Genomic DNA, 27,993 nt, shown 5'->3' on the forward strand with positions numbered 1-27,993 from the left:
CTAAAGAATGGTGCATGGGACCTAGGGGGAGTCCCCCATCTAGCCCCCGAGGGAGGCTTGGTTCTGCCGAGGCAGAGCCGAGTCTCCTTTGCCATGTTACTGTATTGCCAAGACCTACGATGGGCTCGGGGGGTTTCTCGAAAAATTAGACCAACTAAAGAATGCTTTTTAATTGTATTTCGAGAAACGACATATACAATGCTTGGAAATTTAGGGATAAAAGCGACGTAGTTGTTCTATGTTCCAAGCGTTGGTGAAGACTTCGCCCTTCTCGTTGGCCAGCTTGTAGGTCCTGGGCTTTAGTACTTGGGCGATGATGTACGGTCCTTCCCATAGCGGGGTCAGCTTGTGGTGGCCCTTGTTGCTCTGTGCTAGCCTCAACACCAGGTCGCCTACCTTCAAGTCTCGGCCTCGAACGCGTCGGGCCTGATAGCACCGTAGGCTCTGCTGGTATTTGGCTGAGTGTAGTAGCGCGACGTCTCGGGCTTCCTCCAGTTGATCGAGGGCGTCCTCTTGGGTGGTGCGGTTACTTTGTTCGTTATAGGCTTATAGCCTCAGGGAACTATATTCCAAGTCAGTGGGGAGGATGGCCTCGGCCCCATAGACTAGGAAGAAAGGCGTGAACCCCGTGGCTCGGCTTGGAGTGTTCCTCAGGCTCTAGATGACCGATGGGAGTTCGGCGAGCCATTTCTTGCCAAACTTTTTCAACCGGTTGTGAATCCTTGGCTTGAGGCCTTGTAGGATCATGCCGTTGGCACGCTCTACTTGGCCATTGGTCCTTGGGTGTCCTATGGCCGACCAGGCCACACGGATGTGGTGGTCATCACAAAACGTCAGGAACTTTTTGCCGGTGAACTGTGTCCCATTGTCGGTGATGATGGTGTTGGGGACCCCAAATCTATGGATAATGTCAGTGAAGAATAGCACTGCCTGCTCGGATTTGATTCGATTGATTGGATGAGCCTCGATCCATTTGGAGAACTTGTCGATTGATACCAATAGATGGGTGTAGCCCCCAAGGGTCTTTTGTAGAGGCCCAATCATGTCGAGCCCCCACATGGCGAATGGCCACGTGATGGGGATGGTTTGCAGGGCTAGGGCCGAGAGATGTGTCTGCCGAGCATAGTACTGGCATCCTTCGCAGGAGCATACTAGCTTGGTAGCATCGGTGACCACCGTCGCCTAGTAGAACCCTTGGCAGAAAGCGTTCCCCACGAGCGTCCGAGGCACCGCATGGTGCCCGCAAGCGCCTGCGTGCAAGTCCCAAAGTAGGGCTCAGCCCATCTCGGTAGTGATACATCGTTGGAGAACACCTGAGGGACTTTGCCTGTACAATTCATCATTGTAGAGGATGTAGGTCTTGGCTCGGCACGCAAGCCATCGTGCTTCGGTCTTGTCACCAGGAAGCTCCCCCCAATCAAGCCAATCGAGGAACGGGATTCACCAATCCGCATCCTGATTAGTCTGCGGAGGCTCGGTGTTGACTTCCATGACCTCGGGCTCGGTCGAGGGGGTCTCGGCAGCAGAGGGGGCGTTGATCTTTACCATGGGTCCCATAGGTGGGCCCTCCTCTGTTGTCGAGGTGTAGTCAATGGAAGGTTTGTGGAGGTCTGTGGTGAAGACGTTCGGGGGGACCGGGGCCATGCCGAGGGCATCTTTGCCAGCTCGTCGGTGGCCTCGTTGTACTTCCGCGCGACGTGGTTTAGTTCGAGGCCGTCGAACTTGTCTTCTAGGCGACGTACTAATTTGTAGTAAGCCTCCATTTTGGGGTCGAGGCAATTTGACTCCTTCATCACTTGATCCACGATGAGCTGCGAGTCACCTCGGATGTTGAGACGCCGTGCCCCAAGTTTGATGGTGACTTGCAAGCCGTTGATGAGGGCCTCGTACTCGGCCACGTTGTTGGAGGCGGCGAAGTGGAGCCGCACCATGTAGCGCATGTGTACTCTAAGGGGCGAGATGAAGAGTAGACCTGCGCCTACCCCGGTCTTCATTAGGGATCTATCAAAGTACAAGGTCCAACACTCCGTCTGAATTTAAGCAGGTGGCAATTGGGTGTCTGTCCATTCAGCCACGAAATCGGCCAAGACCTAAGACTTGATCGCTTTTCGAGGTGCAAAAGTCAAGGTTTCCCCCATAAGCTCGACGGCCCACTTGACTATCCTGCCTAAGGCCTCCCGGTTATGAACTATCTCCCCTAGGGGGAAAGATGATACCACAGTCACTGGGTGAGACTCGAAGTAGTGACGCAATTTGCGCCGGGCCAGGACCACGGCGTAGACCAGCTTCTGGATGTGGGGGTAGCGTGCTTTGGTCTCGGAGAGCACCTCGCTGATGAAATAAATATGACATTGGGTGGGTAGAGCATGCCCCTCTTCCTACCTCTCTACCACTATGGCAGCACTGACCACTTGGGTCATTGTGGCGACGTAGAGTAAGAGGGCCTCATCCCTGGCCGGGGGTATCAGGACGGGAGGATTTGTGAGCAGCGTTTTGAGTCTGTCGAGGGCTTCTTTGGCCTCGGGGGTCCAAGAAAAATGCTCGGATTTTCTCAAGAGTTGGTACAGAGGCAAACCTTTTTCGCCGAGGCGCGAGATGAAGCGGCTCAGGGCCGCAAGGCATCCCATGACCCTCTATACTCCCTTGAGGTCTCTGATTGGTCCCATGCTGGTTATGGCCGAGACTTTCTCTGGGTTGGCTTCAATGCCATGTTCTGAGACTATGAACCCCAAGAGCATGCCTCGGGGGACCCCGAACACACACTTCTCGGGATTGAGCTTGATGCCCTTCTCTCTAAGGCATTTGAAGGTTATCCTCAAGTCATCAACGAGATCCTTGGCCTTTCTGGTCTTGACCATGATGTCGTCTACGTAGGCCTCGACGGTCCACCCAATGTTGTCGCCAAAGACCTGGGTCATGCACCACTGGTACATGGCACCTGCGTTTCTGAGGCCGAAAGGCATAGTCACGTAGCAGTACATGCCGAATTGCATGATGAAAGAAGTCGCTGAAAGGTCCTTGTTTGGTTTTGGTAATTGAGTGACAACCTAGGTGGACTAATTGTGTTTATGTGAGATACACAGGTGATTAGTCCACAGGTACATGTGTGTGAGCAACATATGCCATGAAGGTGAAAATGGCTTGGAGATGTTGCAAAGCTCACACATGTGATGATGAAGGAGCTTAAATGCACATGAGACATGACATTGAGTCATGTGATCAAGGTGGAGAAGATCAAGACAAGACTTGGCTTGATGGACCGGTTGCAAGCATGAAGGGCAAGTCGAAGGCTTTGGAGTGATGGACCGCGTGGCGGTGAAGCTTGAGCAAGACTTGGCGCTGATGGACGATGGCAACGGTGAAGAGCAAGTAGAGTCAAGATCGATGAACCAATATGATCATGTGATGATATGAAGTGGATCATATCATTGTTGATCGTGTTGGTGCATGTGTTGCATCGACATTGGAGGAGATGGAATGGAATGCGCAAGGCAAAGGTATAACCTAGGGCATTTCATTTCACCGGTCATAGGTGTGTAGAGAAGTTTATGACCGGGTTTAGGATAGATGGCTGTACTATCAAGAGGGGCAAACTTGTTTGCATATCGGTCATCTAGTGCCACTCGAGTGATCTAACTTTGCATTGTCGCTAGGATCGAGTGGCGTGGCAAGTTGAGTGGCTAACATCCTTTGGGAAATGATTGTGAAAATGCTAACACACATACACATGGTAATGTACACTTGGTGGTGCTGGCACATTTACAAAGGAGGTGGTGTTTGTAGGGTTGAGATGGGTTTGGGGAAAATGGAATGCCTATTTTCTATTGCGCCGGATGTAAATTCTTGTGGTTAGCACACTTGAGCAAGGGTGAAGAGAATGGAGAAGATGTTGGCGTCGGTCAACTGACCGGATGCTGGATCTAAATGCACCGAACGCTGGCAGGCTACGTCCGGTCACACTGACGTACGATGACGCAGTAACTGGAGTGTGACCGGACGCTGGCTGCGTCCGATCGCGTTCGACCGGACGCGTCCGGTCAAGCTCGGGAGCTTACTGGAAATGACCGGACGCTGAGGGTCTAGCGTCCGGTCAGTTGAGTGCTGCCGCGTCCGGTCAAGTCAAGTGACCGTTGGAACCGGGACACGTGGTCGTCTGTGAGCGACCGGACACTGAGGTCTAGCATCCGGTCAACTCGACCGGAGCGTCCGGTCGGCCCGACCATTGCCCAGTGAAGGGGTAATGGCTAGTTTAGCCCTTGGGGCTATAAATAGAAGTGGCCTTCAGCCATGGCTGTTGCGGAGCACCTCAAGGGACTTAGTGTCCATGCTTGTGAGTGCTTGGGAGCCCTCCATCACACACATACTTGATAGTGATCATTCGATTGTGTGAGTGAGTGATTCTAGTGCGATTGCATCGTGAGGTTGCATCGAGTGGCACTAGGTGATCGAGTTGCAAGCCGGTGGTGCTTGTTACTCTTGGAGGTTGCCACCTCCTAGACGGCTTGGTGGTGGTCTCCGTCAAAGCGCGCAAGAAGCTTGTGCGGCGCTCCGGAGAAGTGCTTGTGAGGGGCATTGTGCTCACCCCGCGGGAGCCGCGAAGAGCAACTCTAGTAAAGCGTGTCATTGAGCTACCCTCACTCAAGGGGTAGGTTCTTGCGGCGCCCGACGTGCGGGCTTAGCGGGTGATGCTAATTAGCCGCCGAACCACCAAGTGAGCGGTCGACACAACGGGGACTAGCATGTTGGCAAACACGTGAACCTCAGGAGAAAAATCATCGTGTCAACCTTGTTCTTCCCGTTGGTTTGCATCCCCATTACACAAGCTTGCAATTACTTTTATACATATTAAGCTTGTGTAGTTGCTCTTGTAATTAGATAGCTTGTGTAGCTTGCTAATTACCTTCTTTCTTGTGTAGCATAGAAGTAGCTCCCTTGCGTGGCTAATTTGGTTTTAGTAACCTTGTTAGTCATATTGCTTAGTTTGTGTAGCTAAGTATTTGCGCTCTCTAATTAGGCATTGGTTGCCTTGTTATTGAGCATTGCTAGTGAGCTTAGTTAGCTTTGTGCTTTTGCTTACTAGCATGTGTAGGAGCTCCCTTGTCGCTTAAAGTACTAGTGGCATAGGTTTATGTAACCTTACTCCTAGAATTGTTTAGGAGAGCTCTAGCTAGCCCGGCACCTTTGTTGCTTAATTGTTATCTTTGCAAGGTGCTAGTGAACACATATAGTGGGGTATAGTCTTGGCTAGACTGATAGTCTTAATTCCGCATTTGTATCGGTTAGCAAATGCGATTAAGTTTTAGAAAAGACTATTCACCCCCCCTCTAGTCACCATCTCGACCCTTCAGTCGCGAGCTGGTCGAACTCTTTCATCTTGATTTGATGGTAACCAGAATACGCATCAAGGAAAGACAGGGTCTCGCACCTTGTAGTGGAATCAATGATTTGATCGATTCGGGGTAATGGGAAGGGGACTTTTGGACAGGTTTTATTCAAACCAGTGTAGTCTACACACATCCTCCATTTCCCACTTTTCTTTTTGACTAACACGGGGTTAGCCAACCACTCTGGGTGGGACACTTCTTTGATGAACCCGGCCGCCAAGAGTTTCTGCACCTCCTCACCGATGGCCCTATGCTTTTCCTCATCGAAGCGGCGTAGGCGTTGCCTCGCCGGTCTAGATCCAGCCCGAATGTCCAGGGCGTGCTCGGCGACCTCCCTCGGTATGCCCGGCATGTCTGAGGGACTCCATGCGAATATGTCGGCATTTGCATGGAGAAAGTCAACGAGCACGGCTTCCTATTTGATGTCGAGGGTGGTGCTGATCCTCAGCGCTCGGTCGTCGAGGCAGGTGGGATTGATCGGGATGAGTTTGATGGCCTCCACGGGCTCAAACGCCCCCACGCGACGCTTGGAGTCAGGCGCCTCGCCACTGAGTTGGTCGAGGTGGGCGATGAGGGTCTCGGCCTCCGCAAGAGCCTCGGCGTACTCGATGCACTCAACGTCGCAGTCGTATACATGTTCGTATGTGGATTCAATCGTGATGATACCGCTGGGGCCTGGCATCTTGAGCTTGAGGTAGGTGTAATTAGGGACTGCCATGAACTTAGCGTAGCACGGCCACCCTAGGATGGCGTGGTAGGCTCCCCCGAACCCGTCTACCTCGAAGTTAAGGACTTCCTTACGGATGTTGGAGGGGGTGCCGAAGCAGACGGGAAGGTCGATGCGTTCGAGGGGTCGCGTGCGCTTCCCTGGCATGATGCCGTGGAAGGGCGCAATGTTGCCTCAGAGCCTCGACCAGTTGATCTCCAAGAGCTCCAGGGTATTGACATAGAGGATATTGAGGCCGCTGCCTCCGTCCATCAACACCTTGGAGAGTCGGGTGTTACCGATGATTGGGTCGACGACCAGTGGGTACTGCCCGGGATTTGGGACATGGTCAGGGTGGTCATCTCGATCAAAGGTGATCGCCTCCCTACCTAGCGCGCCAACTGTCAGTGTTTCGGACCGGGGGGTCCTCAACCAACCAGTAATGTGAACCGCGTGTCCCTAATCCTGGATGGTGATGTAAAGAGACACAAGGTTTATACTGGTTCAGGCAATCGATGCCCTATGTCTAGTCTAAGAGATCGATCTTGTATTCCTTGCACCGAAGTGCTTGTAGTAGGGGGTTACAAGCTGGGTGAGAGAGGGAGCTGATCCCAGGTCTCAGTGAGGTGTCGTGTGGGCCGCTTGAGACGTTGCTCTCAGGCGGCTGGGATGTGTGCGTGTGTGTGTGTTACCAGGTGTTCTTCTCCTTTTTTGTCCGTGGCCCAAGTCCTCTTCTTTTATAGTTGAAGGGAGTATAAGGATAGTACATGTGCTGACTATACGGCGTCGTGCCAATAGGCGCGGTGTGTCCGAGCCCTATGGCCTGTTCTTGTGGTGGCATGGTCATCGGAGTGGTCCGTCCTTGGAGCACTAGGGCAACGTGCTGGTCACGTCCGACCCTGTGCGTCATGGGAGCTCCTGGGCTACCTCGGAGTAAGCACGGCGGCCAGGACATGGATCGCTATGGATTGGTGGCACGTGAGGCCGAGGCTCGGTCAGTGCCGAGGCTGTACCGCAGTGGGGGTCTCGGTAGACATGAATCTCGAGGTAGCCGAGGCCCTGGTGCATAGTGCTGAGGCCCGGAGAGAGCGGTTGATCCGGGGTGCTAGCTTGGAGGCGGTGATGAACCGGGCCAGGCCGTCCATGTCGTGTTATTTTTGAGGCGGGGATCACGGGGCACAGTGCAGTGTGGGCGCTGATTGTGGGCACAGCGTCAGGATACAGTGACCGGTAATCCCCGCCGTGCCCTGTCTCAGCCGGTATGGGGCCGATGTGACCTCATGTCCCGTCGGCCATTCTGTGGCGTCGAGCCATCGTTCGGCTGAGATTGCAGGAGTGGTTGAAGTATTAATGAGACATGATGTGCTGTCGGAAAGACCAGCCGAGGCGGGGGCGACGGACTATGGATAAGCTGGCCTCGCACGATACGGAGAATGAGGCCTCATGCAAGACGGAGAGCGGAGCCTCATGCGAGACGGAGATCGAACTCCTTGCCGAGGCCTTCCGTGAGAGGCCTCGCGCGATACGGAGAATGCACCCCCTGCCGAGGCCTTCCGTGGAGAGCCTCGCGCGAGGCGGAGATTGTGTTCCCTGCCGAGGCCTTCCGTGGAGAGCCTCACGCGAGGCAGAGATTGCGTCAGGATGCCGAGACCTCCTGCGCGAGGCTCGAGGCGAGGCGAAGGGCCTGGTGGGCTCGGACATGGCGGGTGAGGGGCCCACAGCTTACCTTCTAGCTTTGTTTTTTGATGGGACTTAAGTGACCCCTTTGATGTTCGCTCGGGGTACCCCGTTCTAAGGTACCCGACACCTCTCTCGAAGGAGCTCGGACGGTGATTGGGGCACTCCGGAAGTTCCTCAACGTCCTCCTCATTGGCTTCAGGCACTTCCTGCGGCTGCACCTCGAGCTGCTCCTCGGGCTCCTTGGGTATGATGACTGGGTTCTCGGTTTGCGATCCTGTATGATGCAATGTGCGTAAGCGCTTATGCAATCGGTGCATCGAATGAGATGAATACAATGGATATGTTTGAATGCAAGGTAGTCAACATCATCCAAGAACATATACTACAAGCACATGTCATCTACTGCATTCTCTTCTACTACTAATATGCTAAATCAATACATCTTATTAAATGCTTCAAAGATACACCAAAGCTTCACTAATTTCTTAATCATACTTAAAGCAACACTTGATTAAACCTTAATTAATAATAGGTTTGAATAGCAACATCTATTTTTATTGCTTAGAAAAATCTTAGAAAATTGCTACAGCACAGTACTACCCTAAATAGTCTACTATCAGATTTTCATGGTATTTGAATGAGGGGATTAGCCTACACAAAAATAACAAGCTATGATATGATTATAAACATGAAAATACTTTGTACTGCGAAAAGTGTCAAACAACAGAGTTAGCATTTTTCCTATGTTCTTCATAGCATACAATTACTGTACAAAAATTATCACATGCATATTTTATACAAAGTTTGCTCTCTAGCTAAAATAACAAAAATCAGCCATTAAAGGCACTTAAACTACACCTCATAAATTTTCTATAGCATATGCATGACACATATTTTTCCTAGGAAGTACATTACATAAGAAGATCAACAAACTTGGAATCATATTTTTCTGAAGCCTATAGGTTTTTCTACATATTTTTCAAGTTATCAGCAATATCCATGATTAAATAAAGTTCTACAGAAAAGTATCCCAAAAATGACATGCAATAATTTTTCCAAGTAGATCTGGTGATAAGGAACCTAGCAAAATTTATTTCAATAGATTTGGAGCAAATTTGAGTATCCAAACATTTTCCAAACCATTTCTATTTTTAAATAATAAAGAAAAATTGAAAACGAATCCTCCTATTGCTACTGGGCCGGCCCACGGGAATCAGCCGGCCCACTGCCACACTTGGCCTGCGCGGCCCGAGCGACGGGAAAGGGAGGCGGCCTAGCCGGGCATTGGCCCATGGCCTCTCGGCCCAGCTCGGCCGAGGCGAAGGCCACGCCGGCGCCGTGACGTCGCGGCAGCATGGCTTGGCCAACGAGGCCGGCGGCCATTACCGGCCGTGCCAGAGCAAGCAAGCAAGCGCATGCGGTTCACGAGAAGCTGGCGAATGCGGGCATGTAGCTAGGCAGGGAGGAGAAAGGGAGGAAGAGTGCCTTCCACAACGGCCGAGCACGGCGGCGCCATGGTCGACGGTGGCGAGGCGCGAGAAGGCGCTACCTGGGCTCAACAGTCGGCACAAGCGCGAGCACAAAGTGCCGGAGAGCGAGGCGGAGCTGCTAGCGCTCGATTGCTGGCCGAGGTGGAGGAGAGGCGGCGAATTTGCCCGGCGGGCTGCGGTGGCCGCGGCGAGGGGGAGAGAGCGAGCTCGGCGCGGGCGAAGAAGAGAGGCAGCACGGGAGAGCGAAGGCGAGCGCAGCAGCTTTAGCAGAAGTAGGCGGGCGCGTGGGAGCGGGCGCAGGCCGGCTGCGACGCGCGGCGGCGTCGACGGCGCATGGCCGCCACGCGGCGGGCGTGTTCTACCGCTGGTCGGGACGCGGCGCGGTGCGTCAGCGGGCGGGCGAGCGCAGAGGCAGGCCAGGCGCGGCGCCGCTGGGCTGGGCTGGGCTGGCGAGGCGCGCGGCGCGGCGGGAGGCTCACTGCTGCAGGCCGGGCCGGCTTCGGCCGTGGGCCAAAAACGAGGCGGCGGCCCGCGAAATGAGGGAAGCCTTTTTCAATTTATAATTTCAAGAAAATTTTTAAATGCCAGCTTTCAAATATCATTTTGAGCAAGAAAATGACATCTTTTGAAAATGTACCAAATAATTAAATTGATTAGAATGTAATTCTCTACAACTTTGCTTTTATGACCAAAGCCAAATTCTTGATAGATTTTGAATTCTAAAATTAAAGTCAATTTTAACTCAAAACCCTAATTTTGGAGAATTATCTTTAAAAGCAAAATTTGGCAATAATTCAAATACAAACCTTGCTCTAAAAATTATGCTAAACAGTTCTAGATGATTTACCATGATAGCCAAACATGTTTTACTAGCCTAGCAAACATAATCAGGGCAAAATAACTCTTAAACAGGTGTATGCAACATTGACGTTTCACGAACATGTTTCATATGTTTCGAAGCAGTGTTTCAGTTGTTATTTACATGATTAGGCATGTATGATTAGGATGCTTTATGATGCATGATATGCATGATTTGCAGTGCCTAAATGCGGGCATAACACCGGGGTGTTACAGGTGCCCATCCATCGTCAGCCTGTTCGGCTGGGGCCGAAACGATCGTATACGTCGATCGTGGATTATTATTGCTGGCTGATTTGGTGTGAAAGAAAAATACTGTTCTGCATGACAAATTGAAATGTCAGTTGTAGTTGTAGAGTATCATCTCAAATATATATGATTGATCTGAGATTACTGAGAACCAATAAGAAAAATGAAGAATTAACATTTGTGCATGGTTCTATTGGTTTCCTCTTACATCGACGATCTTCTTCAACTGTGAGCAATTTATTTTACATAAACAGATCAAAATTCATGAACTTATATTATGCTCAGGCAAAGTAAACAAGTACTACAGTACATTTGCAATATTAAGGAGGCATAAATACAGGAGGCATAGAAGATACCTCCTGGAATATTTTAGATACAGGAGGCATAAAATTTTCAGTAAGATTATACCCCTATCAACTCTGGGCATATGTAGGCATGTGATTCTATCTATCAAACTTTTTTATCACAAAGAAACACTTAGCATACAGAGTTATGTTTCTTCAGTTTGGTCTATATACGTAGCTAGCAATTCTCCTTGCACATCCTGTAAGTTTTTTTTGTTACAATAGTGTAATAATTTCAGTTCCAAAGAAAATTACTGCACTCGATCTGGTTAGAAACACCATTCATGTAATGATAATAAAAAGTGAGATAAATTAAAAAATGGCCTGATACAAACCTCCATCAAACTCGTTCAGTATTAGCATGAATGCTAAAGACCTCTTATGTGGAAAAGCAATATATGTAATACTCATGCACTGAGTCTTAATGCGAAAAATTAATAATAATAGTAACACTAAGGCCTAGGTTTAGTTAATTGTCATTATTAGTCACGGGTTAATGCATTTTATGCCTAATTTAATGCTTAATGTTCTACATTAAGCCAAGTTCATGCCTTAATTAGCCCAGTTGATGATGTCTTATGCTAAGACGGTGCATATTAAGCCACTAGGGTTCGGATTAGCATGTAGGAGGAGAATTTGCAAATCACGACCAAATTGAAACTTTCCCCAAATTCCTGAAACCCTAGATCATGATTTTCGCCCTTTTACCCCAAATTTCAAAATGAAAACCCTAATTTCTACTAAGTTTTGGGCCTTGGGACCTCTTACCTTAGCTCGGCGTCGTCACTGCCATCATGCTTGGGCACGCAGCGCCACTGACGTGTCCTCACCCCGACACCACCACCGCGCATCAGGACCCGTCGCGCCACCGCTGCGGATGAAGAACACGGCTCGCTGCGACGCCCATTACGGACCGCGCCACCTCGTCGGATTGCGCGGAGGAGGCCGCCGAGGCGACGACCACGATTCACCGCTGCTGCCTCTGCGGAAGAAGCCCCGCCGGGATCGATCTGTGAGGGAGAGGGTGAGGATGAGGGTGAGGGAGAGTTAGGAAGAGGGAGAGAGGGTCCGCCAGCTACTCACCTAGGATATGAAGCTCCACCTTCAGAGCCACGGCTATGGGTAGATCTAGGCCGTCGTTGAGCAAGGGGAGAAGATCTGGAGCGCCATTATTGCGGACGGGGAAGGGGCGCAAACCATGAGCGCAGTGGATCTGGGGGAGGGGCGCCGTCGGTGAGGGAGGGGAGGGAGGAGCCGGGGAAGAGAGGGAGGGGAGGGGCCGGCCGCCGGCAGGCGGAGGGGAGGCACCGACAGCACGCGGGAGAGGATGGGAGGGAGCGAGCTAGGATGGAGGGGAGGGGGGTTGTGCGTCGCGAGGGAGGGGAGGGGCGGGTGGGTGATTTTAGGGGCGGGTTATTTTTTTTCATTGCCGAGTGTTGCTTCTGGACACTCGGCAAATTTCTCTTTTTGCCTAGTGTTTTTCTCGTGACACTCGGTAAATCCTCTATTTGCCGAGTGTTTTTGTTTGACACTCGGTAAACCCTATATTTTTTTATTATTTATTTATTTTTTTCTTTTCATGGGAGGGGAAAAATAGCAAGCTCAGAAAGTTTGAGCTCAATCTAATGTATAGAAAAAGTTTCAAGGTCAAACCATGATTGAACCGTCACTTCACCTTCAAACATGTTCTATTCTCTCTCGATACCACGATTCTTCCTTAGAGATGCTTTGGTTTCTAAGCAATGTACGTTACAACATTTTCGAAATCTTCTCAATTTTTTACCATAGCCTCTACGTATCATATCACGATACAATGGCAAGTCCTATGTTTTTCAGACTTCGTTTGAATTTTTTATAATTAAAAAACCAATAAGCTACATGTCGATGGTCGAGTGTTGGCACCCAGATGTTTCAAATTTCTTTTCATTTCTTCGGTAAGGCCAAAAATAGACTTGACACCATGAATATGATTTTTCTACCCATTTTATTCTATTATTTCATGCACTTATAGATCAAATTTGACATAAATCAATTAAATTCCTAGAATGTATTTAATGAATTAAAACTAGCAAACATATCCAAAAAAATGCTAAATTTTAACATGGATTATGCTATGTTGTTTGTTGAGTAAAAAAAGTTTCAAGGTCAAATGAGAAAAAATAAATAAATTGTTTGTCGAGTGTTGCCCAACGGACACTCGGCAAAAGGGCAATGGAGGGACACGTGGCGCGATATTTTTCGAGTGCCGTAATTTGCTGAGTGTTTTTCCCATATTTGCCGAGTGCCGAAATTTACCGAGTGTTTTTCAGTAGAATTGCCGAGTGTCAGAATGTTTGCCGAGTGTTTTTTAGTAAGGCACTTGGCAAACAGATAGTTTGCCGAGTGTCAAATCTTTGCCGAGTGTTTTTAGTTTTGCACTCGGCAAAGAGATGGTTTATCGAGTGTCCGATAAAATACACTCGGCGAAAAATATGACACTCGGCAAACTATTCGATTCTGGTAGTGTATCTTTTTGCCGTGTTTTTCTCTTTTTTTTTATTTTTTTCAGTCCCGTTTAGTTTTTTCCACCGCCTTTTTTATTCCAATTATTTTTGTCATTTCGTCTTTATTTCTTTTTCTGTTCCAGTATTCCATCTTTTTTTCCGTTCTCTTTTTTCTTCACCAATCTTTCTTTCTCGGTTTTGTTTTTTTCTTTTGTCTTCACCATCTGATTCCTTTGCTCCGAATTTGCTTTTTCTCCATGGATGCAACCCTAGTGTTGAGTCGGTCTACTTTTTGGCTATGGATTGATGTAAAAGCTGTTGGAGATCTTGCAGAGCATGTTTGGGCGAACCTCTGTGTGAGATTTGGCGATATAAAACTAAGTAGATTAGAAGATATGGGTGGATTTGTGATTCACGGGTCTTAGTCATACCGTTCGTGTCTGGCTGATGGTCTAGGAGTGTGCCGGACAGTTTACTAGAACAAGTGTTCTCTAGAAAGGTCCGCGAGAGTCTTGGCGGAACCGTCTAGGGTTCCTGAGGATGGTCCGGTGATGTGTCAGATGGTCCGCCAGGACTATCCGTAGCACTGTTTTGTCTGACTTACGGAGTAGCTTCTATTGTCACCATAGGTTAGGGTAGCATTTGTACTTCACTTGTGGATTCTCCGTAAAAGTCTTTACTCACTGTTGTTATGTTGGGTCGCTCAATTAAGGCCCCGTTTAGATCCATTTTTTTTTGGATTTTGGCTACTGTAGCACTTTCATTCGTATTTAGCCATTAGTGTCTAATTATGGACTAATTAGGTTCAAAAGTTTCGTCTCGCGATTTCTCACCCAATTGTGCAATTAGTTTTTTTTTTGTCTATATTTAGTATTCCATGCATGTGCCGCAAGATTCGATATGACGAGTACTACTGTGTAGAATTTTTTGGAATCTAAATAGGCCCTAACTTTATTCGTACCTTTCTTTCATATTGTTGACATGTGACTTTGCTTCTCACCATGTGCCATTATCTTGTCTTGCAGAGAGCCACTCGATCACGTGGTCCTTTGCCTCAGGTGTGGGGCACCGAAGAAGAAGTTAAGGCTTGATGAGTCTGCTAGCTGTCGCCAACCGATGGTGATGATCCCAAGGACGCGGATTATCAACCGGAGCAAGAGAGCAGATACCGTAGAGAGGCGTACCGGGGAGGAGGACGAAGAAGGCTTCGTCTCCATCACCATCGCCATTCGATGATGACGGCTTGAGTTTGCCACTGACACAGAGGAAGGGCCAGTGATAATTTGTCAACCTGAATTTTTTCATAAGGACCAGTGATAAAATCAATGCTAATTCAATAAAGACATGCGTAGCGTGCTTGTATGCCCTATTGGGATGCCGACTATTAGGCTCGATCTATTTCTTTCGGCCCATAACATAACAGAAAAGCCGATTACGGAATTCCCCGTTAGCCCACCAGTTTAGGACCTCCACTTTCGTCTCCTATCGGACTCGTCCAGCGCCAAAGCTCCCGCTTCTCTCCATGGATGCAGGACACCGATACTCATGGAGATTAGTGGAAAATGGGTGGATGAGTCTAGCGAAGCTCTATCGCTGGTGTCGGATTGTTTTGCTCCGACAATATCCAGTAACATGATCGTGTAGACGGAGTCACACGAGACATAGAGATTTATACTGGTTCGGGACGCGGTGCGCGCTAAACCCTACTTCAGTGGTGTGGCTACTCTTGTATTCGTATTCTCAGTTACATGGATTGTTGATTCTAGCTACGAGGTAGATGGAATTGGTGGAAGATTGGATCCCGAGCCCGAAGTCCCTACCCTCCTTTATAGAGAGGTAGGGTTACAGAGAAGACGATCGAGCTAACATATTGTGTTTCTAGTTTGTTATAATAGATTGTTGATCACGTCATCCTTTGCGGGCCTCCTCCTTGATGGCTGCTGGGCCAATAGCTTGGTGATGGTCATATATACAGACGGTGCAGTTACTCCTGGCCCATATCTCTAACAGCTGGTAGCTAGGGCGGCCGCCCCATGTTGCCTATAGGGTGGCTCCGCCCCTAACATAAAATAATTAAATATTCAACACATAGCTGGGTTACTATTAATATATTTTGCTAGCTAGCTAACGGTACATCTTTCCATAATGCTGGTTGAAGCAAAGAAACACTTAAACAAATGATGTTGTTTAGAAACTTCTCGAATTGGCGCTACTATCTCCCATTGCAACTATTAGTGTTGACAAAGCCCTTTCCACAATGGGTTATGCATGTGAAGGTGAACAACGTACACACCAAGGCCCTACTAGGTGATTATGGAGTTTTGGGGATCGACAGATACAAGTTTTATGATTAACATATCTTCTACAAGAAGAATATATTCGAGTTAGTGGCAATGATAATGGCCGCAAGTGTCTTGGCTCCGAGACGTGGTTCCTTGAATATTCATAAGCATATTACTAGTCATTTTCTTTTCTAGTCAGCCATGACAGCTATATGATACGTACATGTCTAAATATTCCACTATATTTCTAGTCAGCCATGACACTATATGTCTAAATAATAATTCATTCATTAGTTCCAAATACAAGTGGCTGGAGACAGCTCTCTCTCAGTGTCTCTAATATAAGCCTCGGCGCTGCACTAGTTGTTAGTAAAGATGGCAACGGGTACATCCCCGATGGATATTGGTAGAACGTTCTCATCCCCGCGAACTGAAATATATCCCGTCCTCGTCCCCGTCCCCACTCGTGGGGACAGATTTTCCCCGTTAACGTCCCCGACTGGGGATTTCATACCCACCGAGTACCTATACCCAAGTACAAACCCATGTACAATCAACAATACATGCCACAATAATACAACAAACTGTCTAGTACGGTAGTACTTTCAGTTTAAAAATGCAAAATAAACAGAGAATACAAGTCTACGTCTGCAACATAAGGTCTTAACTGATTGATAACAAGTTAACAACTACAAGTTCAATGTCTACATAGCCTAACAGATTACAGATCCACTGACAGTTCGATCCCATCAAGGCATCAACAATTCAACATCAAAATACAGACATAGTTATAGCCCATAGGCTTAGTCGCTCACAGTCATAGCAGCAGCCAGTAGGCATATGCCATCAAATTCTAAGCAGCAACACAATACCGCAGTGTTATCACACATTACAAACCAGACTATTACATAAATAGTTAGTGGTTGGGTTGTGTGAGCACATAAACAAATGCACTTGCAATTGCACGCCAGCTTGATTGTTGATCTTGCCAAAGGGAACCATCTAGTGAAGGTTGGAGCGATGGACTCAGAGTTTCAGCTCCTGCATGAGCATGACAAATGAGTAGTTGAGTAGGCAATCTTAAACAATGAAGTATATGCAATGAAACAAAGCAAAAAAGCATAAATGCAATTTTTGTAGTCTAGAACAATTACCTGAAGCCCCTCTTGAACTTCATTGAGACAAGACCAGAAGCTAGCAGGTTTTCCTTTATCAGTAAGGACTACTACAAAAAAAAGATAATTACTTTCATGTTTTTCCTATAAAACATTGAATTGCATGAGAAAGAAATTATAAATTGCTCAACAACAGATCTTTGTATTTATTTCTAATCCAGTCCTGTGAACACATTAGAGCCTCTAACATCTTAGAGGTGAGCCTGCTGCGGTGCTCACTAAGTATTCTCCCGCTTGTGCTGAACGCATATTCTGAAGCAATAGTTGTAATAGGAATTGCAAAAATATCCCTAGCTATCATCCTCAAAGTAGGATAGCGTGTTCCTGCAACCTTCCACTAGTCCAAAACTTTTCGGCCTTCGGTTTGTATGTCCACCATCTCATCCTCTAAGTACTGATCCAGTTCAGATTTAAACCTTAATGCTGATGGCTGTGAATTTGCAACACGTGCAGTGAAGGATGACAGAAATCCTGAGTTCTCTACTGTGGGTTTGATGGTACTGCTACTTATACTTGCATCCTCATCTATGTGATACTCTAGCATCAAATCACTCAATGTGTCATTCACTTTACCAACCTCTTCATCAGAGTTTGTCACTTGCAACACTTCAAAGCAGTATAGAAGCATGTGATGTTTAAATCTAGGGTCAAGAAGGGTGGCAATGCCCATCAGACCTTGAATTTCTATCCAATATTTCCTAAACTTGGCTTCCATGTTATCTGACATTTCTTCTATCAATGGATTGCCACAAGATGACCATTCCCTAATTTTACTTCTAACCTCACAAATCTTGTAGAAGAACATGTTTGCAGTCACATAGTCGGTTCCAGAGAACAGGACAGAAATGTCATTAAATAATTCAAGCCTTGCAGTCACATCAGCAGCAAACTGAAATTCTTCCTTAGTGGGGCAGCAAGTATATTGCCTATCTACACGGCTTGCTCTCATGAAAACAGCCTTGTAGGGCAATGCAGTACTAAGCATTATGTAAGTTGAATTCCATCTTGTCTTACAATCCAGTGCTATCTTCTTCTCAATTTTGACATGCACATACTTAGCTATCTTCTCAAATTTCTCTACCCTTTTTGGTGTGGTTGTCTAGTAAGCTACGCTATCACGAAAGTTTTCAATGGCATCTTTTAGTTTTTCTAGTCCATCCTTAACAATCAGATTAAGGATATGAGCGCAACAACGCATGTGTAAAAACTTTCCATCAGCCATAAGCTTAGTTTTGCCAATCTTTCTAACAAGGTAAGGAATTGTAGCATCATTTGAACTGCAATTGTCAAGCGTGATGGTTGATACCTTCTCATCAATATTCCAGTCAACAAGGGAGTCATACAGTTCATCACCAATGACTTCATGTGTGTGGGGACTTGGCACATAAATAAACTTGTAAAAGGCCAACAGACTTTATGAGCAGCATGTCAAAAAATCTATAAATTACAGCACTATAGAAATGCAACCAGATCCAACAATCATTAGGCCCACCTCATGATAATGTTTCTTAGAGTCCAACTCTCATCAATAAAGTGTGCTGTGATAGCCATGTATCCTCTTTTTAGGTTACCAGAAGTCCACATGTCACTAGTGATTGCCACCTTAGACTTGATTGCAGCCATATATTGAATGGCTTTCTTCCTCTCCGCTTCATTCTGTTCAAGTATGTACTTCCTAAAGTAAATGAAATATATGCACACAAGATTAGAAAGCAGGTTGTAATTTGCATAAGCACACTATATACAAAAGCATGTACAAAGTCACACTATATATACCTTAATGTGTTTCTGGTGCCAATCTTGAACAAGGGTTGGAGTGCATGTACAAATCTTCTAAAACCAGCATGGCCAACCATGCTCAAGGGATACTCGTGTAGCACAATCATAGCAGCAAGTTCCTTTCTAGCTATGTCTTGATAAAGGTGTAATTCTCTATAGAAACTGTCCCTGTATCTGTGGCACTAAACCTCAATGATGTTTGAGACAGTGTCTTCTTTCCTCCCAACTTAATCTTCCTAAGAGTGCATGACTTTAAGTGACAGTGAAGGTGCTTAGTCCCACACCTTGTTTCTCCTCTAAGCTTGGTGTTGCAGTAAATGTATTTTGCCTTTATTTTGCCATGCCATCTAACTCTCTTGAACTCCTTCCAAACAACAGATGTGAGCTTTCTCTTTGACCCAACCTCAGCACCATCTTCCTCATCCGATGGTTCAATTTCAATCTCCTCTTCATCATCATCTATTTCAATTGCTTCTGATTCATTGACAGATTCTAGATGCGATTTAGACTCGGGCTGAGAGCCCTGAGACATAGGAGCCTGGCTGCTGTTTGCACTAGCTTCTGACATTTTTTCAGCCTGTAGTTAATTAACCACATAAATATTTAATTAGTACAACACGAGGTCACAAGTGCATAAAGCCTCAAACATAAGCTATTGCAAAAACAGTATATAAATCAGACAATATTTTTATGGTCTATCACACATCAAACTTGCTTATGGTCTATTGAGTATTGCTTGCTGCTAACCGCTAACACTAAATTCCAAATATTGCTAACTGCTAACACTAAATTGGTAACTTCTAGCACTAAACTTGTACATAATAATAAGACAAACAATATTCATCAAGTTTAAAAGCTTCAGGTCTACTGAGTACTGACCCTGGAGAATTAAAAATTTTGCGTCCAGGCTTCTCAGCTGCAAATATCTTCAAGCGGCGGCGCTTGGGGTCAGAACCTTTCACCTGTGGTGGTCGGGGAAGCCGCTTGGGATCTCTAGCTATGAAGGCAGCTTTGGTCGACGACGGCGGGGGAGCTTTTTTCTTCTCGGCAGCAGGTGCAGGGGAGCTTTCTTCTTCCCGGTTGTAGGTGTAGATGGAGCATCCACCAACTCTTTGGATGCGGCTGTAGCTTCGTTGGTCTTGGATCTGGGGGTTGGATTCGGCAACAGGGAGTTGGTGACGACCGGATCCGATAGCAGGGAGTCGGAGACGACCGGATCCGGCGGTGGCGGCGGCTCAGTAGCGGCGGCGTCCCTTGAGGAGGGATGGGATCAGCAGAGGAACGCTGCAAATGATGGGGTTAATTCGTCGAGGAGGAAGAAGGGCTTCACCGGACAACTTCCATGGCGGCAAGCGGTGACGGCAGCCGGGTGCCCGGGTCCGCAGTGGAGACGAGCATCGTGAGCAGCCGAGCAGTGAAGTGGAGAGTGGAGACTGGAGAGGGAGACGAGCGACACGAGCTGGGTCGCTGGGAGCAGAGACCGGAGCTGCTCTGGCGTACGCGAGACGAGACGAAGACGAGAGACAGAGGAGTGTCTCTGTGGCCATTTGTGTGGCGGTAAGAGGGCGCGGCCGCTGGTTTTGTGTCACGTGTCGGCTGTTTTGCCCAAACTGTGGGCGGCACCGGTGGTATAAGATCGGTTACAGTGAACGAGGTGAGGTGGGGCCGGTGCTGCAGCGGATGTCGCCATCGGCGTAGGAAAACAGGCGCGCGCAGCCGTTGTCCGCCTCGGTAAATTTGTATAATAGCATCGTAGCGGGTTCCCCAACGGATAAGGTACGGGACCTGGTAGCCTCCATCCCCATGTCTCCTCCCTCAGCTCCAATCTCTATCTTCCCGCACGCGCGGCGTAGTTCAAAACAAAAATTTCCAGAAACAAGAAAATTAAAAGAAAATCCGTTCAGGACCCCATCGACCACCACAGAAATCTGTTTGCTTTGCTCTCCTCTGCTGCGCCTCGCGTCCGCCGCCCCCGGTCACAATCACAAACAAATCCGTTGCGTTGCGGCAGGGACGCAGGGGTCCCCACCCCCCGAGTATAAATAAATAAAATAAAAAAACATTATTATATATATAAAATCGTCCTTCCTCCGCGTAATCATCCAGATCACAGTCGCACACCGCAAAGCGCTTAAACCCCCCCGTCCCCTCGCCATACCGAGCGCTTCGTCAGTTTCAGTTTTATTCCTCCACTCACCTCCGAACAGCGTTACGGATATTTTCCGACTGTTTTCGAAACCGAAAGGGTAGATCTATTCGTATTCGACTCCGAATATCGTATGCGATCCGTTTTCGTCCCTACCTCCGAAGCTTCCATCCGAATCTCTGCCTCCTTCCTTCCTTCCGCTAGGCTGCGGCTGCGGGCGATGGCGGCGGAGCAGACCGCGGAGCAGTTCCGGGGCCAGGCGCGGCTGCCCCACTTCGCGACCCCGCGGCGCTACGACCTGCGCCTCACGCCGGACCTCGCCGCCTGCGCCTTCGCCGGCTCCGTGGCGGTGTCCCTCGCCGTCGCCGCGCCCACCCGCTTCCTCGTGCTCAACGCCGCCGAGCTCGACGTCGCGCCCGCGGGCGTCAGCTTCGCGCCGCAGGGCTCCGACCAGGTTGCGTGCTTGCTCGCTTGCCTTGCCTTTGCTCCCGCCCGCCCGTCGCTGTGCCTGTGCGCGGGTGTGTTTGATTGATCTGTTCGTGTATGGTTAGGGGTTTAGAGAATTATTAGATGTGGCGATCTTTTCGGAGGTGCCAGCTAGGATTCTTAGATGGAGTGCTTTTTTACCAGAATACCAGTCGCATAAGAACACTAAGTTTTGATCTGCTCAGAGCAATTTCCACAGTTCAGCCATCGGTGTCTGTCTGTCGGAGGGGGTTGGTGTTGGGGGCATGAGATCGCTGTCTTAAACTTAGTGTAGTTTTTTAGGGCTATAGCTACCTCGGAATTTCTTGCAATTTGATTGATTGCAAGTTAAATCTGCCTTAAAATTTCTTAGTTGTTTGATTGAAATCCATGATTTTGTGTTCAAACAATTTTAGATTACACTTGGAGCACGAATATAAATATAACTGTCAGTGAAGGTCTCAATACTCGTAGATGCCTCAGTGATATGGTTTAATACTTACGGCTGCTTGTATACTTGTTCAAGCATAAGAGTTTCCTGCAATCATACAAGTATTCTCATTTTGAAACTGTACGCTGCATGTTTTAATCTCTGAGTGGGAATGGCACTTTTGCACTTAGGATGGTTTGCAAAAAGGGCCATGTGTGGATGGTGATAGTCGTCTTGGAGGGTTTATGATGGTGTTTCTAACAATGCACTAGCACTTTGCTCTGCATTTATTCTAAATCATGTTACCATTTGAATCAGGTGCTGCAACCTTTGGAGGTTACCAACGTGCCAGAAGATGAGATCCTGATTATTCGCTTCAATGAGGTGCTTCCTCTTGGGGAGGGAACTTTGACCATTGCCTTCCAGGGAACTTTGAATGATAAGATGCATGGGTTCTACAGAAGGTAATCATTTTTCTAGTATTAAGTTGGTTTGTAAATCAAGCAACATATTCAGAATGAAACTTTTTGTTTATAGTGTGTATGAGCTCAATGGAGAGAAGAAAAACATGGCTGTAACACAGTTTGAACCAGCTGATGCAAGGCACTGCTTCCCTTGTTGGGATGAGCCTGCTTTCAAGGTTTACTGCTTTGATCTCTTTCTCAAACCAATATGTTTGCTTTTTATTTGCATTGCATGAGGAAATAGAACCCTGCATGGGGTTTATGGAGAGGCACCATTCATGCTTCACCACTTTGTTTTTCTATCTACTCCCTTCTATTCTTTATACTATCTTATGTTTGCTTTTGCTTCCATTGCATGAGGTAAGATGTGTATAGACTTAGAGTCTTGCATGGTAATCATGAACAAGTTCAATTGATGCTAGTGTTAAGGATAAAACAGAGGTTTTATTCTCTACATGAACATATCTGTGCTCATGCAGATTGAGATTCTTTGTAGTTGTCCTTTCATAGATTCTATAGATGACCTCAATTCATTTTAGTCTGATTTGATGGTTAGGATTATTGTATGAGCTCATTCATTTTACCCTGATTTGATGGTTAGGATTTAACTTCACCGGTTTAACTGGCGTTTAAAATGCGTAATTGGCACAGAAAAAACATTAATGGCTTTATATTACATGGCAAACACTATTTTATGTCTGTCCTTTCCTTCTCTCCCTGCAGGCTGTGTTCAAAATTACTGTAGAAGTTCCTTCTGAGACCATTGCTTTGTCAAATATGCCAGTCATTGAAGAGAAGATCAATGGTCCTACCAAAATAGTCTACTTCCAAGAATCTCCGATAATGTCTACATACCTAGTGGCTGTTATTGTTGGCATTTTTGACTATGTGGAAGATTTCACCACAGATGGTACTGTAACTTCTGTCACATTAACTTCCAATTCTTTATCTTTCATCTTATGGCCATTCATGCCTCAAAAGTTGACTTGTTCTCCATTCCTTTGCAGGAACTAGGGTCCGTGTTTATACACAAGCTGGTAAGAGTGCGCAGGGGAAGTTTGCTCTAGAGGTTGCCTTGAAGACATTGGTCCTCTTTAAGGAGTAATTATCTCACATTCTCAGATATTTGAAAGATCGCCTACATTTTTGTTGCAGTGCTCATAGATGCATAGTTTATTTAATCCGATATATCATTTTGGAATTTTGATACTGATCCTGGCCAAGATATTCTGCAAAGAATTGAGTTCTATAGGTTGATTGATTTGATTGCCATGTGTGTGAAATTGTGGATGCATTCCATTAGAGGCTCTATTTCTTGATGTCCAGTATAATTTTGGATGCATTCCATTCCATTACGAGCTTAGTGGGTATTTACATGTTTCAATATTGATGATGCAGTGTTGCAGTATTGATGATGTGATGTTGGGCTTCCCAAAATCGGACTGACGGTTTAAGGCCTTTCCAAATTTGTAAATGATGTTTCATGCTTTGATTATAACTAATATCAATGTTATGGCCCTTCCATACCCTTTCAAAGAACATCTGCTTCTTGTGAATTTGATGATCATTTGAGGCATCCGTGCCACATCCTCTGCTTGATTCACTGTCACACACGAAAGCTCTCTTTGTGGTATCAGGTAATGATGATTGATGAATTCTTTATGTTGGCAGGTATTTTGCTGTGCCATACCCCCTCCCCAAAATGGACATGATTGCTATTCCGGATTTTGCCCTTGGAGCCATGGAGAACTACGGCTTGGTTACATACCGTGAAACAGCATTGCTATTTGATGAAAGACACTCTGCAGCTGCCAATAAGCAACGGGTTGGTCACTATGAAATTGTAATTTTCAATTATTTGTACTAAGCTGGTCATGTGATTCACCATCTTAATTATGTATTTTCCCATGGTACCTGAAACCATTTGACTTGGGCAATAGTTGAGAATGCTGAACTTGATTACAGAACTAATTTCTTTTTATACTAACCAATTTAATAATCATTAATGCAGAAGGATGTTATAGTATTTTGTAGTGTTTGATTCAGATATGCAGTAGCTGTTTGATTGTCATGTGCTGTCACACCAACCTTATGATGATTTTTTTGCCTATCCAGGTTGCAGTTGTTGTAGCTCATGAATTAGCTCATCAATGGTTTGGAAATCTTGTCACAATGGAGTGGTGGACACATCTGTGGCTTAATGAGGGCTTTGCGACTTGGGTAGTAAATTAGAACAAAAAAGTAATTGAAAACCTCCATATAGTTTTATGTTTCTCATATAATTTGTTCTTTCCACTGCAGGTGTCTTACTTAGCCTCAGATCAGTTCTTCCCTGAATGGAATGTTTGGACTCAGTTTCTAGAGGAATCTACAACAGGTTTCAAGTTGGATGCTCTTGCAGGTTCACATCCAATTGAGGTAACAATTTTTTTTCCCTGCAATGTTATGACCATATCTGTAGGAATTTACAAATGTATATTTTACATTCTAAGTGGACTTGGAGGTCTGAGACATGGATGTGACCGCTGATTGCTTGTCTAATTTTATCAGTCCTAAATATAAATATGATTGGCTTTATATTTACTACACCTTTATTTTGTGGCAAAACATTGGTGTATCAGTGGATGCCTCTACTGACTACTGGGACCAAAGTTGGGATTACACCCATCATAATTTATGTTATAATGGATGTTTTGAATTGTGTTCTACTACCTCGTACCTGCTTGTCTCAAGGCTAACTTAGCCAAATTTTGGTTGTTATATGTCAGGAAGTTATTAATTTGAATACGATTGAAGTATTTTGTTGATGAAAACGATGTGTGGTTGTATAATGGCCAATTTTGATGCCATTATGTAAGCTGAATATTTTTATGGGGTTGTAACATATTTCTAATCAATCAAAATATCCTATTCTACTGGAGATGGGAGAATTAAAAAAAAATGTCAACAAAGTCCCAGGTTTCTAGTGCTTTTAGAAAGCGTGGTACAATATTACAATTATCATTGTTCTAAAAATCGATAACCATTGTGGCATTGTCTGTAGAGACTTGGGGCACACTATGAAATACTGATAGTGCAGTTTAAATGGCAGAATAAAAATCAATGCATATTTAAAACTGGCACATATTTCACGTGGCTTAATAATATATTATTTTCAGGTGGACATAAATCATGTTGATGAAATAGATGAGATATTTGATGCTATAAGCTATAGGAAAGGAGCTTCTGTCATTCGGATGCTGCAAAGCTATCTTGGGGCTGAGGTCTTTCAGGTTTGGTTTTCTTATTCATTACTCTCTTCATTTTGTTTGTCAAGAAAAAAAATGCACAGTTTAAAAAAAATAGTAGTATAATTGTGTGGCTGAATTATAATCTCACCTAGCCCCACTTGTGAAATGCCACTTAGTTTTTTTAATAATGGAGGCAATCTTTGGACTATGCACATAAGCTTTTGTTAGGAGTTTAATTAATATGTTTTTTCTTCCTAACTATATACTTAGACAATTGGGCGGCATGCTAGACATATTAATTGTACATTAATGCTATTCTTTGAGAACACATTATTGCAAAATGCACATAAATTTCATGTTATTTGTCACTTGTCAATGAAGATATCTCAAATATATTTTCAGTGGTAACCAGAAGCTGTCCTTTTATTCTTTTTGCTAGAAATCTTTGGCCGCATACATCAAAAGATTTGCGTATTCAAATGCAAAGACAGAGGACTTATGGGCTGCCCTTGAAGAGGGGTCTGGTGAACCAGTTAGAACATTAATGCATTCATGGACAAAACAGCAAGGTTATCCTGTTGTCAGTGTGAAACTCAAGGATGGAAAGGTCCAGCTGGAGCAGGTATATTGTAGACCTTTCTGAAGACATGTTTGCGAAATCCTGTAAATTTGCAAGACCTTTTCTCCATTTGCAAAATCAAGTTTAGTTTCTGCTTTAGAGGCCTTCTGAAAATCTTTCGATCTTGTTTGTTGCAGACACAATTTCTTTCAAGTGGGTCCACAGGATCTGGGCAATGGGTGGTTCCTGTCACACTATGTTGTTGTGCGTACTCACGCCAAGAGAAGTTCCTTTTTCATGGGAAACAAGAAGATTTTGATTTGTCAGGGTTAGGGCTCACAGAATGCCAAAAGAAGTGTAGCTTCTGGATTAAACTTAATGTCAACCAGACCAGCTTCTATAGGGTGAGCTATGATGATGAACTTGCATCCCAACTTCGGTATGCAATTGAAACCAACAAATTGAGTGCAGCAGACAGATATGGTAAATTCTGCCAAAATCTTATTTCAAGTGAACCATTCTTACCCCGTCAAACTGGTCTTACATTGTTATTGTTTAAATTAAAAATACAGGTGTGCTCGATGATGCTTATGCCCTCTGTATGGCTGGCAAACAAAAGCTAGTCTCCTTGTTGCAGTTGATTTCTGTGTACAAGGATGAGACTGAGTATACTGTGCTTGCACACGTAATCACGGTAATGTTCTCTCTACCTGAAAAGTCCTTTTCACATACTTAGTTTTTTTTTTCATTAGCAATTTAAACCATTTGTCTCTGTAGACGAGTCTGCACATTGCCGAGATGATGGCTGTTGCTGCTCCAGAGGAGTTGGTTAATCTGAAGAAGTTCCTAATTGATTTCCTGGAGCCATTTGCACTGTAAGTATATTGCTCTATTTATTCTGTAATGGGAATAACATTTTATACTGAGATCTTGCCTAACATTTCAGAAATTGTTTGTAGGAAACTTGGCTGGGATGCTAAGAGTGGTGAGGGCCACCTGAATGCTTTGTTAAGAGGCACACTATTAACTGCTCTTGCAGAACTTGGCCATGAGACTACCATAAATGAAGCTGTTCGTCGATTTAATGTCTTTCTGGTAGACAGAGAGACACCACTCCTCCCTCCAGATGTTAGAAAGGTTAGCATCTTAACGGAATTTAAGTTGTATATATAGCTAACTACTAAATGGTCCACAGCCCAGTTATTGATCCTGTTTTGTTTTGTAGGCTGCATATGTTGCTTTGATGCAGACAGTGAGCAAATCGAACAAAACTGGCTACAAATCACTATTGAAGATATATAGAGAAACTGATCTAAGCCAGGAGAAAGTTCGTGTGTTAGGAAAGTGAACATTTTTCTTTTGCCATTCGAAGGTGAGCTTGTTTTTCTGGGATCTCATGAAATTTCTGACCCTTCTGTAGGTTCTTTGGCATCATCCCCTGACCCTGATGTTGTCTGTGAAGCATTGGATTTCATATTGTCACCTGAGGTAATAAACATGCCATAATTCTTCAATTTTTACATTTATATGCTAATTATTATTTGTGCTATTGGTTTACTATTGCATGAGTTCAGGTGGCCATGTGTGTTCCACATGATATGGTTAAACTTTGTTTCATCTTACTGGTCTCATGTTGTATTGCCCAGGTGAGGAATCAGGACGCAATATTTTTGCTAAGAGGGGTGAGTTCAGGGGCACACGAGGTCGCATGGCAATGGCTGAAGGTATTCACTGCCGTCCTTATTTTTCTTGGTTAGCTTTGTGACTTTATTTTCCATATATGCTTACTCTATAATTTCAGGAAAACTGGGACTACATATTGGGAGCCTACTCTGGAACTTTGCTCACCAATTTCGTCAACATAACCGTCTCGCCAGTACGATGCATAACCTATCTGCATCGTGTCTCTTTTATAAGCCGATTTACATTTTACTCTTCTGACACATCATGAAACATGGTTTCAGATGGCCACCGATGAACATGGTGATGAGGCGGAGGAGTTCTTCAAGAGCAGAACTAAGGCAAACATTGCGAGGACTGTGAAGCAGAGCATCGAGAGAGTAAGGATCAATGCCCAATGGGTCAATAACATCAAGGCTGAGGCTGACCTCGGCAGTGTTCTCAAGAAGCTGGCTCACAAGCACTGATCAGAGACGGTCACTTTCATTTCTGTGTAGTCCCTAGTGCCGAGATGTAACTTGTGCTCTGAAACAAGTAGATTAATAAAGGGTACTTTCGTTTGTGTGTCGTCCTGAGCTGCCTTGTCCGT

The 27,993-nt window shown here is 45.7% G+C and overlaps 2 protein-coding genes across 2 annotated transcripts; one reads left to right on the forward strand and one right to left on the reverse strand.

Moving 5' to 3' along the window:
• Nucleotides 1-5,799: 5,799 nt before the first annotated feature.
• Nucleotides 5,800-6,258, reverse strand: LOC136465308 (uncharacterized). The gene has a single exon (XM_066464094.1). It carries the CDS (start codon nucleotides 6,256-6,258, stop codon nucleotides 5,800-5,802), a length of 459 nt encoding a protein of 152 aa, XP_066320191.1.
• Nucleotides 6,259-20,645: 14,387 nt separating this feature from the next.
• Nucleotides 20,646-27,971, forward strand: LOC136466811 (aminopeptidase M1-A-like). The gene is made up of 19 exons (XM_066465329.1): nucleotides 20,646-21,030; nucleotides 21,790-21,935; nucleotides 22,009-22,111; nucleotides 22,659-22,845; nucleotides 22,943-23,036; nucleotides 23,607-23,760; nucleotides 24,051-24,155; nucleotides 24,237-24,353; nucleotides 25,094-25,207; nucleotides 25,605-25,787; nucleotides 25,922-26,207; nucleotides 26,297-26,418; nucleotides 26,502-26,599; nucleotides 26,684-26,861; nucleotides 26,950-27,061; nucleotides 27,142-27,212; nucleotides 27,371-27,448; nucleotides 27,526-27,600; nucleotides 27,689-27,971. The coding sequence occupies exons 1-19, from the start codon at nucleotides 20,710-20,712 to the stop codon at nucleotides 27,869-27,871; spliced, it is 2,727 nt and encodes a 908-aa protein (XP_066321426.1). The 5' UTR covers nucleotides 20,646-20,709; the 3' UTR covers nucleotides 27,872-27,971.
• Nucleotides 27,972-27,993: the final 22 nt, after the last annotated feature.

Source organism: Miscanthus floridulus, chromosome 7 (assembly GCF_019320115.1).
Source record: "Miscanthus floridulus cultivar M001 chromosome 7, ASM1932011v1, whole genome shotgun sequence".
NCBI lineage: Eukaryota > Viridiplantae > Streptophyta > Magnoliopsida > Poales > Poaceae > Miscanthus > Miscanthus floridulus.